General features: G+C 37.2%; 1 protein-coding gene across 1 annotated transcript in view; it reads right to left on the bottom strand.

The window, feature by feature from the left end:
- Vegfc (vascular endothelial growth factor C) overlaps positions 1-21,317 on the bottom strand; it is a 97,516-nt gene that overhangs the window by 25,584 nt on the left and 50,615 nt on the right. The window contains exons 2-3 of the mRNA XM_021219454.2: positions 3,161-3,362; positions 731-921 (exon numbers count right to left, since the gene is read on the bottom strand). Coding sequence (XP_021075113.1) covers positions 731-921; positions 3,161-3,362 — 393 coding nt within the window. The remainder of the gene's footprint in view (positions 1-730; positions 922-3,160; positions 3,363-21,317) is intronic.

The following is a 21,317-nucleotide window of genomic DNA, read 5'->3' as shown; positions in this document are numbered from 1 at the left end:
TGTGTGTGTGTGTGTGTGTGTGTGTGTGTGTTTTAATGCGTGTGGTAGTGTAAGTACATGTACTTATGAAAGACAGAGGTCAACCTCGGGTATCATATCTTAGTAGCCATCTACTTGGTTATGCTCCCTGGGGCTTACTTACTGGATTAGACTGGCTGGCCACTGAGCTGGTCTCTGACACCTTAGCACAGGGATTATAAACCCAGATCCCTGGGCAGGACACTGGTACTAGAGACTGAACTCAGAGCCTTGGGCTTAAAAATTAAAATCTTTAACAACTGAGTAATTTTACTAGTTTCTATTGATGAATATTCTTGAAGTTCACCACAAATGCAGCTATGAATTAGTGTATACTTAGCACATGTAGACATATATATTCTATATGCTGTATATGCTATCAGTGATATATAGTATGTATGTATATATGTATATGTGTGTGTATATATGCGTATATATATGTATATATATAAACTATGCCATGCATACTTATTGTTTTCTTTACTATGATTTGACCCTATTACATGAACAGAGTTTATAATGCATTATTTTCTTTCTTTGTAAAACTGTAGCATCAAAAACCCACCATCGAAACATTTACTTCATTCCCCAATGAAAATATAAGAACCTCTGGCTTGAATTAAGTCACTTCTGTGAGACCAATCCTCTGAGCCCCTCCTCCCCTGGTCACTCAAAGGGCTGTAAAGGCAGGACCGAGACACAGAATACCTACCGTCTTGCTGAGGTAACCTGTGCTGGTGTTCATGCATTGCAGCCCCTCGCTGTTGCAGCAACCCCCACATCTGTAGACGGACACACATGGAGGTTTAAAGAAGGTGTTTGTGGCTGCTCCAAACTCCTTCCCCACATCTATACACACCTCACGTGGCATGCATTGAGTCTTTCTCCACTCATTATCAATACCTGTCGAGTCACAGGGAAGTCAATTAAGTTACACAGAAGCCACCAAGGGAGACGCAGAGCCTACAGCATTTGTCATTTACTCATATTTAACTTCAGATCTTAAGATTTTGTGTAAAGCAATTAGAGAAACAATGGCTAGGATCCTAAACTTCCCTGTGAATGGGAATGTAATATATTCAGCAGAGTAACTAATGAGACATTCTTTAGAATTATTTCTACAGAAGGGGTAACACCAAAATTAGAATTAAATTAAGGATTTCAAAAAAAAAATCACATCAGTATCCTAATACAAATCTTTGTTTCTCCTTGCTTAAAACAGGGGGGATTTAATATATGTATGTTTATAAAATATGCACAAACAGAACCATGTTCTTCGCCTGGTGTGTACAATTTTTGTGGTCTTGAATTAAATGTAAACAGCATGTGTTAGCTATTCTTTTTAAACTGACATGTAAATAAAAAGAAAACTATGGTTTTGGTGTCAAGTCAATACTCATTCTCAGGCAAGCCACCTAGTAATTCTAAACAATGTCGCTAGGTGCAAGGTGAGGTCAGTTTCCACCTATTTGAATTGGTAGACTAAACTGATTCTTTGCAGGAAAATCAAATTGCCCATCCCTTTCATGCTTTCTCCCGGACCTTTACTTCAAATAGGTTATATATAGGCTTACCAAGGACTTTGCACTATATTAAAAAACGCTGGCATGTGGGTGGGTAGGGGAGCAGGGGCAGGGAGAGGGTATAGGGAACTTGCAGGATAGCATTTGAAATGTAAATAAANAAAATATCTAATAAAATGGGGGAAATAATAATTAAAAATAAAAAATGCTGCAATTTCTAAGTGTTATAGTTTATTTCTCCCATCTTTCCTCTAGAATAGCATTTTTAAGGACTATAAATTACAGGTTATGTCACCATGAATCCAGTAAACTTGTTTGGTTTTGCTTTAAATATACTTTGCAATATCAAATTATGAGTATGGGGGGGTGGGAGAGGTTGTGGTTCATACAGAAGAATATTTGGGGTCCTCCGTCACTCTCTACCTTTATTGCCTTGAGACAGGAATGTTTTTTTTCAGTGAACCAGAAACTCTCAGTAGACTAAACTGGCTGACCAGCTAGCTCACAGGACTTTCCTTTTTTGTTTTATGCATGCGGGGGTTATAGGTAACCATAACTATGCATACCTTTACATGGGTACCTGGGATTCAAGCACATACCTTCATGCTAACATAGAGAGCTGTCTTACCTATTGAGGCAGCTTCCTGGCTCCAACATCAAACTTTAAAACACCATAATATTTAAAACTTAAATGGTCTACCGACTCATATTATGTCACTTTTCACATCACACTTTCTTGTGAAACGCTATGATAAATATTCATCTGTTTCCAAAAAAAAAGACAACTGTGAGCCAGTCATCTCTGATGTAATAAGACAGCGAGTAGCTTTTGAAAACTGATTTGGGTTAGTAAATTTTATTTCAGTATTTTCAAGTGTGTGTTGCGGGGTGGGGAGGAGGTGTGTGTGCACGCATGTCCACTTGTCTGTCATCTAGGATGATAGCACCTTAGGCATCGTATGCATGATATATAAAAGTTCTACCATGTAAAGGAAATTATGCCTGAATTCAAACCAAAAAGAATTCATTTTCTTGAAATATAAACCTTTAAACTAGTGGTTATCAAGCTGTGGGTGAGTCACAATTACTTTGGGGATAGAATAACTCTCTCACAGGGGTCACCTAAGACTATTGGAAAACATAGATATTTACATTATGATTCATAACAGTATCAAAATTAGAGCTATAGGGTAGCAAGAAAACTAATTTTATGGGTGGAGTCACCACAATCCAGGGAACTGTCCTAAAAAATTGAGCATTAGGAAGGTTGAGAACCACTGAATTACATTAACCTAAGACACTAAAATAAATGAACAACACAGTGTAGACAATTTATTTAAGTAATTTCAAATGTTTGCAATGGATTTTTGTCTCAAATACCAAGTGTGTGTTGCTATGGATGCATCTTCTAGCTGTGGATTTCAAGAAATCATACAGTATCATTACCATTGAGTGTACTAGGCTCCATATGCCCACATGGCATAGTCACTGTGAGTGTACAAGGCTGTTTGCCCACACCAGCATAGTGACTGTGAGTGTACAAGGCTCTGTTTGGCCACACTGGCATTGTCACTGGTGAGTGGACAAGGCCCTGTACACAGTCAGCAACCTGTACTTACTTTTCAGGATCTCTGTGTTATAATGTGCAGCAGCAAATTTTACAGTGTCCCCTGTCCTGGTGTTGAGGGTGGGCTGCTGCCAGCCGCCTTTCCGCAGCTGGCACTTGTACATTTTCCAGTAGTCTGGGTACAGGACAGACATGAGCTCATCTACGCTGGACACAGACCGCAACTGCTCCTCCAGGTCTTTGCTTTCAAAAGCCTGTCAAAGACAATTGCAGGATCAATACTTCCCCAGACTAAGAGTTTAGGAAACGAACTCAAAACCTTTCTGGTTTGATTTGACTGGCAATGTATCTGCTAATAAAAAGTATTATTAACAAATCTTGACTTGCTTAAATTGTCATGGTAAAATTAAATTTACATTAATATTTAAATGTCTCTGTCACAATTAAGTTAAACTGTATTTGTTTATAAGACAAAAAATGTCAGATATAATTTTTAAAATTATTTTTAGATTATTCAAGTCACAGCTCTATATTACATTGACAACTATGTTGGCTTACTAACTTATTCACACACACATATTTGTTTCATATAGTATGAAAGTAAAATGACACAAATTTCCTCTAAAGTTGAGTATCGACATCAATGCAATATGACTAAAGTCTTTTAAAATACATACAAATTAATTTTAATGAAAACATAATTGCGTGATAGATTTTAAAGTTGTACTAAAGGCTGCATGTGTAGTTTAGGGAAAGAGCACTTGTCTAGAATGCTGAAAGCTCTGGCTTTGTTTCCTAACACTAAGAGAAAAGACAAACATCTGGACCAGTTATGACAACATTGAAATAATCATTGAAGCTGACCTTTAGAGGAGATTTGAACATTACTGAAAATAACACAAATAACTTCTTAATTTCTACACATGGTGTATTTGCTGGAGAAAAATCTCATATGTGACACAAAATTCAAGAATCAAAGGTTGTCAGATCTAAATTCATTGCTGATGAAAAGAACCAATATGAAGGGATTGAAGAAAGCTCACTCTAGGTGATGATGTGTACAATAATGCCTTCTGAGAATTTCAAATCAGATATTTATATCTATATCTCTATTTCTCTATAGCTCTATATATTTATATCTCTATATCTCTATATATCTATATAATCTATCTATCTATCTATCTATCTATCTATCTATCTATCTATCTATCTATAGAGAGAGAAAGAGAGAGAGAGAGATTATTTGCCATTCAGCCCTTGATAACACTGGAGAATAAGACAGTGATCAGATAGAGTTGTGGTCATTGCCATGTGCAATAAAATGCCGTAATGCTTCAACTAGCAACTAGTTGTTAAATAGGTCCCAGAAAACAAGGAGCAGTAAGTGCCAGGAGTGTTGCCAGAACTCTTCCCTTACAACTTTGCTAAGACTACAGTCAACCTCTGACCTTATGCCACCAGACAATACTACAGAATAGGTCACGTGTTCACTGAACCAAAAAGAGCACCGACAGACTTCTACCACCCAATGAGAGACACACAGAGAATATGGATAGTGAATATATATTCATCATATCTATCTATATTACATATAGAATAGATATCTATATTACATATAGATAGATAGATAGATAGAGATAGATAGCTATATATATATCTATATCTATAGATAGATATAGATAGATATAGATAGATAGATATAGATATAGATATAGATATAGATATAGATATAGATATAGATATAGATATAGATATAGATATAGATATAGATATAGATATAGATATGAGGATAGCAAGAAGCAAGGAAAAGTAATGTTTTGTAGACCAGAGGAGTACATATTTGTAGTTATTCAAGAAAAAGATTGTATTACAAGCTGCTGGGACTTTACACATATAGACAGTATATTCACTTTAGAACCACACTTTACATAAGTGATGATGTTCTATCAAGAATACATGCAAAGTCATTGTACATATCTACATATATGAATATAAAGTAGTGTTATATAGAACTGGTCAAACAAGTTGAAAAAAAAAAACAACAGAAGTCTCAGAAAGAATCACGATACAACATGATGACCACTGTATGATATAAGCATGGGAAAGTTTTTACATTAACCCATCCAAATAACAGATACATACTTTACAAACAAAATTTACATATGGGTACATTGAATCAATGTTTACTTTCTTGGGTAAAAGCAAAACTAGCTATGTTCTACAATTTGTAGAGTTAATCAGGCTTTTATAAATTTTGTGTTTTAAGTTTCGAGTAATGTATATATGTAACTTTTAATAAATTAGAATAAAAGTTTCACAGTGATCATCTGTAAGCACCTGGCAGGCTATCAGACTAGCTTTTTATAATTTCAGAGAAGGAACCTTTCATGTAGAATGTAAATTATAAGAATCACTGAAAGGAGCAGAAATCTTTACAATCAAATAGAGTAAGAGTAGATTTCAGCCGAGCAGCTCACTTCCTTTCCCCACCAGGCAGTCATTTTTGTATGGCATTTGTATCAATGATAGCCTTGGGAGGAGAAAGACCCAGATGATCCCCATCTTGGAACGGAGATCCATATTATATTGGATCATATTAAAATTCAACTCTTTGGGCCATCATTTTACTATGTGAAATGCCAATACTGTCTTATTCTTGGAGGCTTTGAGGGTGACTCACTGAAAGACTTGACGTGAAAGCATAATGTAACTGTGGCAGGCAGCAAGGGAACTGTCATTTGGTGATCCGGAGATTAACAGGAACTTCTACACGACTGTGATCACGAGGTGTGTGGCGCAGAATGTCCTCTGATACGCTTCTGACACGTTCTAAGGAACTAGTAAGTCAGGGATTGAGCACTGTGGAGTACGCCATAGGAGGGTGTTCACTTAGGATTCCAAGGAATAGGGACAGAGTGTCCAGAAGATCTAAAAATTAAGATCACAGTTGACCTTGTAATGGTGGAACGTGCAATTCATACTCTACTTCTGAAGATATGAAGAGGCCTCAGCAACTGAGCAAGTGACACACAAAAATCCATCAATGAGAAGAGCTATTTACATGAAAGTCAAGTTTGTTCTTAACATACTCTCTAGTCTTTACGTTCACTAATGCGTTTTTTTAAAACTACTTTTTAATATTCATTTGCTTGAATATTCGTGGTTTTTGTTTTGCAGAAAAATTTTTAAAGAGACAGTATCTTACAATACATAAGTTGAAATGAAGCTTCATACATTCTAAAACTAAATCTAATTTTGTATGTCAGTTAGGGTAGATCAAGTAGGTGATACTAGCAGTTGTCCCTGCATAGCTTTTTGCATCTTTTTATTAGCAAAGTACGACCGAAGAGCCACTGAGGGTGATATGATAAGCTGAAACCAAGGTCAAAGTTGAGTTAATAATGTGACAATCATGGGGCAACAGAACAACTAACAAAAAATGAAACAAAACAATAAATCAATCACCTCAATGACAATGTTTGCAGTCACATGATGAGAGAAAGCCACTCATCTGCACCTCGTGTTTCTTCTCAGTTATGAGAAGCTATAACGTAAGCCAAGAAAGTCATAAACAATGTGGACTCTCATCTACGGGCCTCTGCTTTAAAAATACCTTTGTTTTTCCGAATGTTGAGCATGAGTGTGTTCCTAGTGAAGTGTTGCTGTTGGGAAGCCCTGCAGGGGGCAGTAGAGGGCTTCATTAGGTGGGATATTTTAACTTAATCAGATGGCATAATATACATGGCATGGATTACTCTCTTAAGAATATTCGAGAAGGTGGAAAGTTTTATGATTCCACTCTGTAAAATTCTTTCAAAACTTTGGAATGAATGAGAGAGTGGGTTTCAAAACCACTACCTGCTTGGATTAATGACTGCATTACTCTGTGTCAGGAACATGCTTTCTGTTTGCACATTAAGTATTTCTTCACAGTGTTCCCTTGGCTCATAACAGCAAACTATATTTATTTATATATAGTGTTCTAAAGTAAATCTCAAATGTTTATGAACTAGCTCCCTTTTATTGGTTATAATTTCAAAAGCAAACGTTATGTCTTTGAGAAAAATACACTCAGCTTCCTGGGAGTGGGCTTTTGTGGGTCAAGCACTGATAAAGCAAGAACATGAGGACTTGAGTTTGCAGTTGCAGGTCATATGCCACATGGGGCAGGAATGGTGGCTGCCTGTAAACCCACCTTCCAACCCCCACCCCCAGTGCTGTAGAGACAGACAGAGGTTCAAGTGAGAGAGCCCCCAGTACAGCAGACAGCATCAGGGTCAATTCCTGTGTCTACACTCATGATCACCCATGTGTTTGTGCATCAGCACACACGTCAACATACACATGCAAAGAAACACACAGACATACACTATACATATGGGATGCTTAAATTTTTCTCTTGAAGTGAAAACACATAATATGTTTTATAACATATTATTTTATATGTTTTAAACATATATATATATATATATATATGTATTTGCTTTAGTAAAATTTTTTGGTATGATAAAGAACAACATTAATCATAGATAATGCTAACATGATCTAGTACTGATTGTAATATTAATTGTACGATGTTTAATTTTTATTTAATATGTAATACTCGATTAGAAAGTGGATAAGTCCTGATCACAGTTTGAAGGGATTTTATAAACTGAACTTCTCTAACTCCACACAGATAAGCATGGAGAACACAGAATATATCATACAAGGTTTTTTCATTCTATTTAATTATGATGGTTCAATAAGTGTAAATAACATCATTCTGGGTAGTTTTGAATTCAGTTTTTATTTTGCCTTGAGTTTACAATGGCAGAATGTATTAGTGCATATACATATTATTGGGTTTCTTTTCTCAATCTTGATTTGTAATATTGAACCATGTAACAAAGGTGTTGTTTTCCAGTTCTGTAAACTACTGCAATTTCTCTAGTCTATGTGTATGGAACACACATGTAGAGGGAACATAGTAAGCAAAGGAAATGATGGCTCATAAATTAAGCACATAATTAACTGCCCAGGTATGAATGTATCAATTTATACTTCTGAGGGGTGCATATGAATTCCCCTGCTCTGTGTCTTTACCAACAAATGTTAGTTGTTTTTCATATTTTCAGTCCTTCTAATATGTAGATAATAATATCTCATTGTGGTATAATGTATTTGCCTATTTGTAGAGGCAACTGCAAACTAAAACCTTTTTATTCTTTTCTGTGAACCATCTTTGCTGCTGTTACTTGTGAGAATATAAATGTATTCTGGATGTGTGCTCTTTGCATTGTGTGCCTTTGGATATTTAAGTCACAGATAACTCTGTTTTCCCTAATTCAATAGTGACATCTGGTGAAGAGAAGTAAGTGTGTGTGTGTGTGTGTGTGTGTGTGTGTGTGTGTGTGTGTGTGTGTGTGTGTGAATAAACAATATCTGAGGTTTTTTGTTTTTAAAGGTTTATGTTACTGCCATAGTCTTTCAAAGAAACATTTAACTCAAGGTCATGATAATTCCATTCTACATCATTACCTAAAATTTTTTACTAATTTTGGGACAACCATGAACTTGGAACCGTTTATTTAGTGTAGTGTGAGCTAAGAGTCAGAATCCTATTTTTTCATATCTAATTAAACCTACACCATTTTATCCAATGGCCTATCACTTTGGCATAGGACTAAATCTACCCTCTTTTCATTTATGTATGTAATTATGTACCCTTAGGCTAGTACAAAACCTCAGTTGTTTAATCTTCAGTAAAGTGTTGTGCTACAGACTAAACCCAGGGCCTCACACACGAGAGGTTAAGGAAGTACTCTATGGCAGAGCTACGTCACCAACCCTTACAACAGCTTTCTAATGAAGCTTGATATTAAGCATACTATTTGGATTGTACATATAATTTTCCTAATTTAATAATAGAACTCGTATCCAAAAGAACTGAAATTTTCTGCCTTTTTCTTTTATTAAAAACTTCAGTTAAATAAAAAAAAAACTACAAAAAAAATACAAAAAAAACCCCTTTAAGTGAATTATTGTATGAACTACCCATGACATGCCAAGGGCTTTATATATGTTATGTGACATATCTTATAAAGACAGTTATAATCAAGAAACTTGGTGACAACAGTAAACATTAGGAACTGTGTTAAGAGGATTCACTCCTGTATAGCAAGGTAAATTTCAAAACCTTCTTCAGTCTCAAGTTTTATTTATAACCTGAACTCTGTGAAATCTCACTGTCCCTAATCATATATGTGCATAGTATTTAAATGCTTACGTTGCAGGAGTAAAGGCACTTTTTAAATACAGTATCTGTCTGGAATCTGGATTTCCCAGCAGGTCATGATTTAGGGAAGCATGCATGGACACCATAACACAATAATAAGAACATGCATCAGTACAATTAGATAGACTTGTATTTGAATCTTAGTCGCCATATACTGTGCACGTGATCTTTTGAGTTTATTTCTTCAAGTGAAATATCAGTTCTGCTGTAAAAGTTTAATGCAATCCTGTGAAGTAAGGTATGTAAGTAGCCAGATGTTTGGTTATGATTTTCTGGTTTCTTTTAAGTTTCTTTCCAGATTAATGATGTTTCATGAGTTTCCTTTTATGGGTAAGCTTGAACTGAATTTATGCCAATATATTTCATATAGATCACTGATTTTATTTCTCGGATGCTTCAATCCACATAGAAACATCCATTTATTTGTTTTTGACTCTTTTCACTTGAGACCTGTATGTAGAGGAGCTGGGAACATCTATTTCTCCCTGTGGCAAAACATTTTTAGCCTTCCCACAGAAGGTACAATGTGTTCAAAATGATGAAATTCTTTGAAGAAGTTCTAAGGCACATCATTACCCCACAAAGAGACTTCTTCGTTGGTAATCAGGGCATACTTAATCCTATGAGGATGACAGGTGGGGAGAGGCAAAGGAGATGATTATCTGTGAGGACACAGACCAGAAGAACATATGCTCACTGCTGAAGAGCATTAAGGGCAGCTCATAAGTCCCAAGCTGCCAGAAATGAAGTTCTGAATCCTTAGTGGTTTTAAAAATGGTCACTTGATGCCGACATATCAGCAAGGAGTGGGGATGTTGCCGAATCTTAACAGCTTCCTAATCTTACCCCCTGTCCCATTGAAGCAAGAAATCCACTGAATACCGGAGAGACATTCTTAATCATCTTACAATGCATAGGATGCATGCCTATATCCCAAAACTACCATAACATATACCAGGGCTTACATGGAAACATAATTCATTTACACAAACAGAAAGATTGTCTTCAAAGGCAAACAAAAATCATATAAGAAATGTCCAGAAGGAAAGAGCACGACAGTGAGAAGAGGCACTAGAAGCTACCCATGAGGTTCTGTCCAGCTCTGCTACGGCTAGCTACCGTTTCATTATCTTTGTGGAACTAAAGGTGTCACCTGTTTTCTCGCTTTCTGTTTTCCTCCCTAAAGCATCCTGTACTTCCCTTAACAGACTGATGTAAAACTATCACCCCTTACTTAATTCCTTAAATAAATATATATTTATATTTATATATAATATGATGTATAATATACATATATATTCCTTTGTCTCTTGAGCTGACATTTTAGAAGTCCTAATACCTTTTTAAGGTGCAAGTCACAACAAAAAAATCATATTTCACAAAAGATACATATATAATGAGATGGATGTTGGGAAGCTTCCATTTCCAGTACTTAACACATGTTTGTAGAGAGCAGAGGACTGAGGCACACCAACGAGGCAGCCACTATCTCTAATAAAGCATCTCAAACAAGCAGCAAAAGAGAAAGGATTATGAAGTTACCATTTTCTACTGAGCGACTACAGGGTGCCAAGGAATGTTCTAGGCGTGTTATTCCAGAACAGAGTCTCTCCTTCAGTAGAGTTTATAAACTACAAATTACATATGTTTTATTTTGAGAGCTAAAAATCTTAAGTAGATTCCCAAATTTCTTCTTTTAAGGGACTTACAAATCTTAAGACACACCTGTTTTGTCCATGGCGATTAATTCCAGAAAAAAATTCTCTGTCGTTTATGTGCATGTGTCTAAAGGATTCCAGATTAGTTGCTAAGTGTCAGGGAGAGGAATCTGTTGCTATGAAACAATGTTGAGGAAAAACAAAGCTGAATTATTTAACCAGAAGTATTGCATCTAAAAAACATAAAACTTCCAGTTTACACTTTCACTGATTCGAGAGTTGTTAAATTACTTTCTATTATTAAAACCTACTTAGGAACTTATTTCAGAGAGACAAACTATCAAATTTTAATTTTCTTCCAAAAAAAAAAAATCGATTTGCTAGAGCTGGAGAGATGGTGTGGTGGTTATTTCTGCTCTCCCAGAGGACCCAAGTTCAGTTCTAAGCCCCTTCACAGGGCAGCAAACAACTGCTTGTAGCTATAGCTCAAAGGGTCCAAACACTCTCTTCTACCTCGGCTGGCATCTACACACATGGAACACCCACACATGCACACACAGAGAAACAAGCACACACACAGACACACAAATGAATGAATGAATGAATGAATGAATGAATGAATGAATGAATGAAGTAAAATCCACTAATTCATTGTCTTATATGTTAACACTGATTTGGTCCACAGCTATACTTTGCTTCTAGATGGGGGTAGGGTGGTGGGGTGGGTGGGGAGGGGGGAAAGGGCATGCATCTGTTGGTGGTTAGAGTATGCTGAAGCTATATACTTTTAAAGGAATCTGGAAAAAGAACCACTTTATATCCAATTCATCATTAAGGATTTAGAAAGTTTCCCCGAGGTCAGTCTACTTAGTGAGCTCTGGGGAAAGCACCTACTTTGGGGAAGCATGCATACTTCCTTATCACCCCTAACTGCTGACTTTAGGAGAGCGAGCGCCACCAAGCCAATTACTCCATTAATCACTGTCATACTGCACAGGGACAATGTCTTCCCAGAACACCTCCCTTCATTTTGTGCTTTGTGCAGTTTGCTTCCACAGTACGGTTGGCGGGTGTGTCTTGGTAAACACTGTTATTTGTATAGGAACGTGTAGGAGGGAGGCATCCTTCACCAAGAGACGAAGACAATATAAAACAAATCCCCCTGGTAATAAATATTTCCTGTAACCTTCATCTTTACAAACTAGGATCTAGGTAAATAAACATGGAGTTAAAAACCCAGGTGACTTTCCACACCACTCTTTCTGTAATGTGAAGTAAGGAGTTGTATCAAAGTCCCATTAAATAAAAAAATAAAAAATAAAACTATTATGCTAATGAAATTTGCAACCAGTACTCATAATTGAAAACTCAGATTTTTAGCTTAAGACTATTCCTGGGCCACCTTTTATTTCCAGCTTAAAATGTGCCCTGTGAGGGTCAAATTTAGAATTAAATATTTACATTCTCCAATGCTCTATGCCAATAAGTAGAACTTGTGTTTTAAGTTTCATTGGAGGAAACTCTCCATTTAGCTGAACCAACAAATTTCAAAGATTTGACTATCTTTATCCCTGTCTGCTATTAGCTTCCTGACCCTAAGATACAACCAAAGCATTACAGACCTCAGTTCTTTTGATTTAGCTGGTAAAATTCCACAGTGCATTTTAGCTAATATCTACCAGGTGCAGTTCTCTATGACAAGTGTATTTACCAAACTGGATTTCATTTTAAGACAACTGAGCTGAATATAGTCTTTATTGCTTCCTCTAATGTATAAGACTATATTCCTAAGATATTTTAACTTCAGAGTGCAGAGAAGGAGGGAAGGAGGAGGCAGAGGAGGAGGGAATTGAAGGAGCAAGGAGGAGAGAGAAAGAAACCAGCTTATCTGTCCAGAAGAAAAGCAAGTCAATCATACTTGGAACAGATGTTCATATTTAATAAGACAGATTTTATTATTGGTTACTTAGGTGGAAGGAATTCTTACGACTCTGAAGCTCCTACATTTTCTAACAGATATCTCATATAGAAGAGAACCTGGAGCATGTGCATTAAGTGCCATGACTACAAAATTAATACGCCACTACTTTCATCTAGTCTTATTTGGTCTGAAAATGTGTTTTAATATTTTTTCAATAGATGTGTATAAAGTGGTTTAATAGCCTCTCCTATAACTAGCCCATGCTGACAATGATGGACGTGACCATAAATATTTAACAGGCCATTGAGCCCCATCAAATAGGCCTCATCACAAAGTCTTCTCATCATTCTCTTGAGAAACCTAAACATCATGGTTTGGATGTTAAATGCCCCCTACCTGACCCTGTGAAGGGATTGGGATCCAGGAAGATAACCACAAGACGTATTAGAATGTTTGAATGGTGGGGTTCAGTGGGAGGGTCTTCAGGTTGCTGAGGACAAGCAACTACCTCCAGGAGACTGTGACCTTAACCACTCCTTGCTCTGTTGTCACCTAGGCGCATACTGATTTTGCTTTGGCTCCACTCACTCCTGTCATGATAAGCACCTGTTCATAGACCATAATCATCATATCTGTTAGCCCCAAATAAACCTTTTCCTTTTGAAATAAATTATCCCAGTTATTTTGATGTGGTCATGAAAATCTGGCTAATGCAGTTCCCCCCCCACACACACACACACAAAGTCAGTTTAGAGAAAAACTTACCTCCTTTGATATGTGACCACTGTGGGTATTTGATCAAATCTCATGTTTTTCCAGCATCCCCTGAATCATATCTGATCACCTTGGCTGACTTTCATCAAGAATCCAATTTCCCAATTTTTCTTCCTCCTTTGAAGAAAACTAATCAAATGCTTTTCACTCTCCCCAAAAGCTATTAGCTCCACAGATGTGGGTATCACTTCTGTCCCTGCTTAAGCAATACATAACTGTTCTTGTTCTTGAGAGTTCTACAGGCTTGATGTTCTCACAAGTTTAAAAAAAATAAACATTAAAAAATAAAATAAATGAAAGCATAAGAGAACATATCAAGGAGATAAAAGGGCCCTTTAAGTCCATACCCTTAGTCTCCTCTCTCAGAGCTTAATGTTTGAAAGGACTCTAGTGTTCTTCCTTGCCAGTCTACAGTCAAGCATCACATCTGGGTTCTGCTCCCCAACAGTCTACTGGCAATATCCCATAGGTCACTGGTTTCTATTAAAGCCATGTGTATGTGTGTGTGCCTTCTTGAGACCATATTTTTCTGCTGTTTCCTCTCCATCAGATTCTATTGTTATCTATGACCTTTGCTTACTTGCCCTATGCATAATCTCTCCAATTCCAGTACTAAAGGTTCAGGATCTGCCTCCAATCACCTTACTGCTCTTTTTTAGTAACTTCATTGACTCTTGATCTTCTCCAAACGATCTCTGTCTGAGAACAGAAATGTGTAGTCCAGACCCACCTTTTCTCATTAGTCTTCTCAAGACACCACTATTAGCACATAACTTGGATTTTCCCAATTTCCCCTTGAAATCTCTTTCTCATAGTGCATAGCACTTATGAACCTGTGTCTAATTCAAAAACCTGAGACCAAGACTTAACTAGTTCACTCTTGTTCCAAAATGAAATCTAACAGCCAGTCTTAAGCATTTTATTATTAAATTATAGCCACTCCATCGCTGTTTGCTCTGAAATTCTTGATCAACACAGCCATCACCTCTGCCTGGGTCACAGCATCACTCTCAAGACTGGTCCCTCTGCTTTCTTTCTTAATCCACGCAACTGAACTACTACACAAAATTCAGAGGGGTTCTTACCCATGCTCACTTAATGAAGCCATTCACCCAGCTAATGTGCTTATGTCACTCACCATTATATTTAAATAAAGTACACTTACCAACTGGAAGTCCTTGGATTGTCTGGCTTCTGTTGATGTCTCGGGTTTTTCTCAACTGCATGTACCTCCCTCCAAACCTCAAGTTAGAACTGCAGTTCTCAACCTGTGTGTTGTGAGCCTTTTGGCAACCCTCAGACTCCACAGTATTTACATTATAATCCAAAACAGCTATTAAGTTGCAACGAAATAATCTTATGGTCAGGGGTCACCACAACATGAGGAACTATATTAAAGGGGCACAGGATTAGGAAGGTTGAGAACCAAAGCTTTACAACTTTAGTGTCTTATAACCTTTAAGCTTATTTTAAGTAAAACAACCTTGGCAAAAATCTCTCTCCTTTCATGTAATTATATTCTTGTAGCACTACACATGGCTAAATTAAAGTATCAACTTAAATGCCACATTATCACTACAGACTTCCATCTGCTGTAATTCGATATCCCAAGCCACAAGTCTATCTTAGCCCCTGTTATGTCTTTCATAGCATCCAGGGCACACGAAAGCAACCTCACTTATTCTTGGCCTTATTTATTCTGTTACTCCCTCCACGCTTGCTTTGTTGCTTCTAAGCTTCTCTTCTTTGCAGCACACCCACAATGCAACAGGGTGCACATAAGCAGCTTCTTTTCGGGTTTTTCATGTCATAAAATATCACTGCTGATAAATTTTGACAAAACCATATAAAAGCAGCTAAAGGTAACTGAGTTCAGATTTTCTTACAATTTTCAAAAAAGTACGGTGCCTTTATAATGATATTTATGAGGTTTCTCCTCTTTTGTCTGAATCATGAAAGAAGAAAGTAAAAACATTTTCCTTATAGATGAAATTTTGAAAGCATATTTATATCCTAGCCAAGCTTTTTACCATGTTAATACTGTAACTCTCCAACTAGGCTAAGCCAATGGAAGGATCATAAACACTGAAAATATATGTTTTTTTTTTTAAGTTGATTTTTTTCCTAGCTTTCAAACTCAACTAAAATGTAACATGAATAGTTGACTGTCAGAAGAAGTGTTACAAGGGCCATTTAATATAATGCAAGAAATATTGATTTTTATCTCTTTCCCAGAAGTGTGAAATCTAAAGTCAGGGATCATGAGGAATCACTCATGATGCACCAGTGTCAGCAATAGAGTCCTACGAGATTGTCATTCTTGCCTGGTCCAAGCCTTATACTAACTAACTACAACCACTACTAGCGTTGACTATTACCCCTAAACAACTACCACTAGCAACAACCCCTAAATACTGCCACTGACTACCACTACTGACTACGACTGCTGATGACTAGCCCTGAATACTACCGCTGACGACTACCATTAACTACTGCCCCTAAATACTACTACTGACTCTTACTACTCATATATAACTAGCCTCAGTTCACAGGCTTAGTGTAATGGAAAATAAATGAAAAACATGTTTGGATAAAGGTGGTTGAAAAAGTCCTAGTGTGGAAACCAAATAAGGTCTGTGACTCCATGGTCCGAACACATGCTCTTTAAGCACGAGGGAATGTGGAGCTGAGTTCTGATCCCTAGGGTCCCACAAAAGAAAAAAAAAAAAAAAAGCATGGTAAATTGTGTGTGCTTACAAGCCCAGCTCTGACAGGTTACAAATAAGCAGATTTTTAAAACTCCCTTTGGCCAGCCAACCAAGCTCAAACTGTGAGCTGGTTCAGTATGAGATCTTGTGTCAAGGCAGGGAGCAGTAGAAAAGGCAGATGAATTCTTGGTCTTTACATGTGCATGTGTGCACACCCAGGCACACAGAATAGTACAGTCATATGTGTAGCATATACCAACACATTGGTACCAAATTAAAAACGTAAACCAAAAGGTTTGGACTTAGAATTCAATATTAGTGAACAGTAATTTGTATAGCTTTTGCTTTGTGAAGGTAAAATATCAGTGATATAACTCTTTCTTTTTTTTTTCTTTTTTTGTTTTTGTTGTTGTTGTTGTTTGTTTTGTTTTTCGAGACAGGGTTTCTCTGTATAGCCCTGGCTGTCCTGGAACTCACTTTGTAGACCAGGCTGGCCTCGAACTCAGAAATCCGCCTGCCTCTGCCTCCCGAGTGCTGGGATTAAAGGCGTGTGCCACCACGCCCGGCGATATAACTCTTTCTGATGTGTACACTCTTCTGCAAGTCTTACATAAGCATTTGCTGCCATAGGCCTTGAAAAGACAACACGATGTAATGTAACATCTTCAAATCTTACCATCATTCTCTGTGACTCTGTCATTGTCTTAAACACATTTGCTGCAGTAAGAGCTAAGATGGGGTGAATTACAAGTGAGAAATAAGAGACTTGCTATACAACTTTGAGCATCCAGTTTATATTTCCACCATCAATGTAAAATTTTGGGGAGAGTGGCCCGTGCTTACAAATTTCCAGGCTGGTGGGGGAAGGGGATCAGTGAGTGGAAAGAGACCATCCCTGGGGGTTTCTGGGCACCCAACCTAAGTAATTTGATGAATGGCAGGCTCAGTAGCAGATATTGTTTCAAAATCTGAATAAAAATTAGGTTCAGAATGAGATCCTGTTTCAAGGCAGTAAGACAGAAAGCAGTAGAGAAAGTTACTTCTCTGCAAATCAGTGCACACACGTGCATGTGCATCAAAGTACATATGCACATGCCCACACACACACAGACACACACACACACACACACACAGACACACACACACACACATACAATATACACATGATACAAAATATATGAATACATAACTAGAAGTAGAAAATAAATCTTTCAGTGTCTAATAAAACACAGCAGGTTGAATGCAAGTTTACAGCTTGTTTTCCTTCAAAAATCTATTAAAAGGATTATGTAATCATCACAGAGATAAAAAAAAGAATGAAGCCATGATAAATGTAAGGGATTCTAATTTTTTTAAAGATGACGTCCAGTAGGCTTAGCCAAGGAGAAAAAGCTGAAGAGATGCTCCTGGTGATGAGAAAGACCACAAGAAGCATGAGGTTCAAAACAGGATACTCACCGTTATACTCATGCACCAGCAGCTATGCAGAAATGGAAGTAAAGAGACAGACAATACATTGGTAGATTGATTAAAGTTTAATTAAAGATCGAGACTGCCTTCATCTCTCCTAGCTACTATCCTCATCACATCAAGCAAAGCCATGGCTTTCAAAATCCTACAGGGAACCTAGAGATTCATTCTGTGGAGAAACCAGAATTCAGATCCTGCTTAGATGCTTGAATTAAAAAAAAAATGCCACTTATAGCACCATATGTAATTTCATCTTTGTGACTCTGGGTTCTATAAAACTTTGATATGACATCAAAAGCAAAACTTTTGGAAATAGGAATAAGACAGATTAATCAACATGGCAGTTTTGTTCTTCAATGAAAAGCACTATAAATTGAAAACCAATAAAACAGTTCAGTTGATCTAGGCACATGCATCCAAGCCAGAGGACTTGGGTTAAATAAAAAAGACCCAAAGACAGAAGGGAAGAACTTCCATTTTTGCACAGTAGCTGGGGCATGAATAGAACTGTAGGTACATAGTTTTGAATCTCATGCTTCAGTCATCATTCTCAAGAATTGGCACATCAATTCAGTTGTCTCTCCTTATGTAAACCTATTAATTTTCATCTTAAAAAATTGGTCCATGATAGATCCCTTTTTATGAGCATTCCATAGCCTCAGTAATAGTGTCAGGCCATGGGATTTCCCCTTGAGCCAGATCCCAATTTGGTCCAGTCACTGGTCCTTCTTTTCCTCGGGCTCCTCTCCATTTCTATCACTGTAATTCTTTCAGACAGAAACAATTATGTGTCAGAGGTGTGACTGTGGGATGACAACTCCATTCATCCCTCACTTGATGTCTTGTCTTCCCGCTGGAGGTGGGCTCTATAAGGTCCCTCTCCCTACTGTCAGGCATTTCATCAAAGAACACTCCCTATGATTGCTGGGAGTCTGATCTTCCAGGTCTCTGGTGCATTCTGGGGGGTCCCCCCAACCTCCTACTTCCTGAGGTTGCCTGTTTCCGTTCTTTCTGCGGGCATTCAGGGCTTCAGTCCTTTTTCCTTACCATGACTGCTCTCTGAAAGACCCAACAAGCAGCTGAAAGAGTTATTTGCACCCAACCAATGGACAGAAGCAGCTGACCACTGTTGTTGAATTAGGGAAGGCTGAAAGAAGCTGAGAANGGCGATTCTGTAGGAGGACCAGCAGTCTCAATTAATCTGGATCCCAAGATCTCTCAAATACTGAACCTCCAAACAGACAACATACACCAGCTGATAGAATACCCCCAGCACACATACAGTAGAGGACTTCCTGTTCTGTGTTCATTCAGAGACAATGCACTTAACCCTCAAGAGACTGGAGGCCCCAGGGAGTTTAGAGGTCAGGCTGGGTGGGGGTGGGGCATCCACATGGAGACAGGGTGGGGTGGGGAGGAGGTGTGGAATGTGAAACAGTCAGAAGGTTGATGGGGAGGGGCAGTGAATGGAATATGGAGTGTAAAAAGTGAATTACAAATAAAATTAAATTTAAAAAATGGTCCCCAAATTGTCCTGACTTAAACAACTGAGTTCCTTGCCTTTCTCACATACTTAAATGTATGTGTGTGGTGCATGTGCAGAGAGAGAGAGAGAGAGAGAGAGAGAGAGAGAGAGAGAGAGAGAGAGAGAGAGAGAGAGGTGTTACTAAAAAACTAAAAAGAACTAAAAGCAAACTAAAATTATAAATGAACAATTATGGATTATATTTCTGAAAAGACTTTATATGAATTTTTAATATAATTATTAATTTTTCCAAACATGCTTGTTTAAAAGATAGAATACTTGAACATATATTTGATCAAGATTATAATTAAAAACTTGAGTTTTGTGTTTTAGAAAGTGACAAAAAAGGTAAAATTCAATGGGAGCAACCTAAAGATGTGTAAACGTGTTGCAAAGAAAACGTTTGGGACATCATGTGTGTTTGCAATTATGTATAACCTGCTCAATGTATTATATTCTGATCCCAAGTTGAGGATCTCACTTATAAAATGTCTAGAGAAATGGTCACTTAATATCGAGGCATATTCTTTTATAATAATAATATTAATAAAATAATTAAATATTGTGATAAATTTAGGACTTTTTATTGTTGTTGAATTTTTTAATGATTATTTTATTTATTTGCATTTCAAATGTTGTCCCCCTTCCCAGTTTCCCCTTTGCAAACCCTTATCTCATCCCCACTCCCCACTGCCTCTATAAGGGTACGCCCTCACCCACTTACCCACTCCTATCTCACTGCCCTTCCTTTTTAAGGAAGTAAAAGTACACAAATATTAAACCATGCATTTTATTTATATTTACTTTAAATGAGAAAATCAAGCAATTTTTTAAGTCATCTGAAACTGGAATCATTTCTTGCTTTGAAGGAGAAAAGTTGCCTTTTTAAGGCATTTCTTTTACTTTTAAACTATTTGTTTATTTACTTGACTATGTATTTACTGGACTAGCTTTACAAATCTGTTTTTAAACCTCTTGCATTTTACAGTGCCCACTATATTTTAAAAATTTTATTTCAGTTCTCTTTTGGCCACCATTTCTTCTCTTTTCTTCCATGTTTTCTTTCTGTCATCTTGTTAAGTATATATTTTGAATGGCCCCTGCTGATTCTTGGAATCTGCTATTCCCAATCTGTTGAGAAGTTTTTCCTCTTGCTGTATAGTGTTTTCACTTCTCAAGGAGCCTTTTCTGTATCACTTACTGAGGCCTAAAATTAGCCAATCATGCTTTTATAACACTTACTACCTATTTTTTTCTAAACTAAGTCTTTAGCATAAATAAAAACTTAAAGTCAGTTAATCACATGGCTAGTGATTATCAAATATATTTCTTCCTCCATCATTTTTGTCCCCATTTTTAAAAATATGTTTTTTCAGTTTAAAGACAAATTATGTTTTATTAGATATTTTCTACATTTATCAAAAAATACTTTTTTAAATTAATTTTATTTTTTTTACAGTGCAGTCATTACCCCCTCCTGGTCTACCCTCCCACAGTTCCTCATCTCATTTCTCCTCCCCCTGTCTCCAAGAGGATGTCCCATCCCACCCCCATCAGGTATCTCCAATCCCTGGGGCCTCAAGTCTCTCTGGGAGAGGTGCACATTCTCCCACTGAGGCCAGACCAAGCAGTCCTCTGCTGTATATGTGTTGGGGGCCTTGAACCAGCTGCTGTATACTGCCTGGTTGGTGGCTCAGTGTCCAAGCGATCTCAAGGGTTAGTAGAGATTGCTGGTATAGCTATGGGATTACCTTCCTCTTCAGCTTCTTCTAGCCTTTTCCTAATTCAACTACAAGGGTCATTTTTTTAAATTTATTTTTATTGTTATTTTCTTTATTTACATTTCAAATGCTATCCTGAAAGTTCCCTATACCCC

This window comes from Mus pahari, chromosome 19 (assembly GCF_900095145.1).
Source record: "Mus pahari chromosome 19, PAHARI_EIJ_v1.1, whole genome shotgun sequence".
Lineage (NCBI taxonomy): Eukaryota > Metazoa > Chordata > Mammalia > Rodentia > Muridae > Mus > Mus pahari.
The sequence above is the reverse complement of the archived record's forward strand: the minus strand, read 5'-3'. Positions and strand labels throughout refer to the sequence as shown.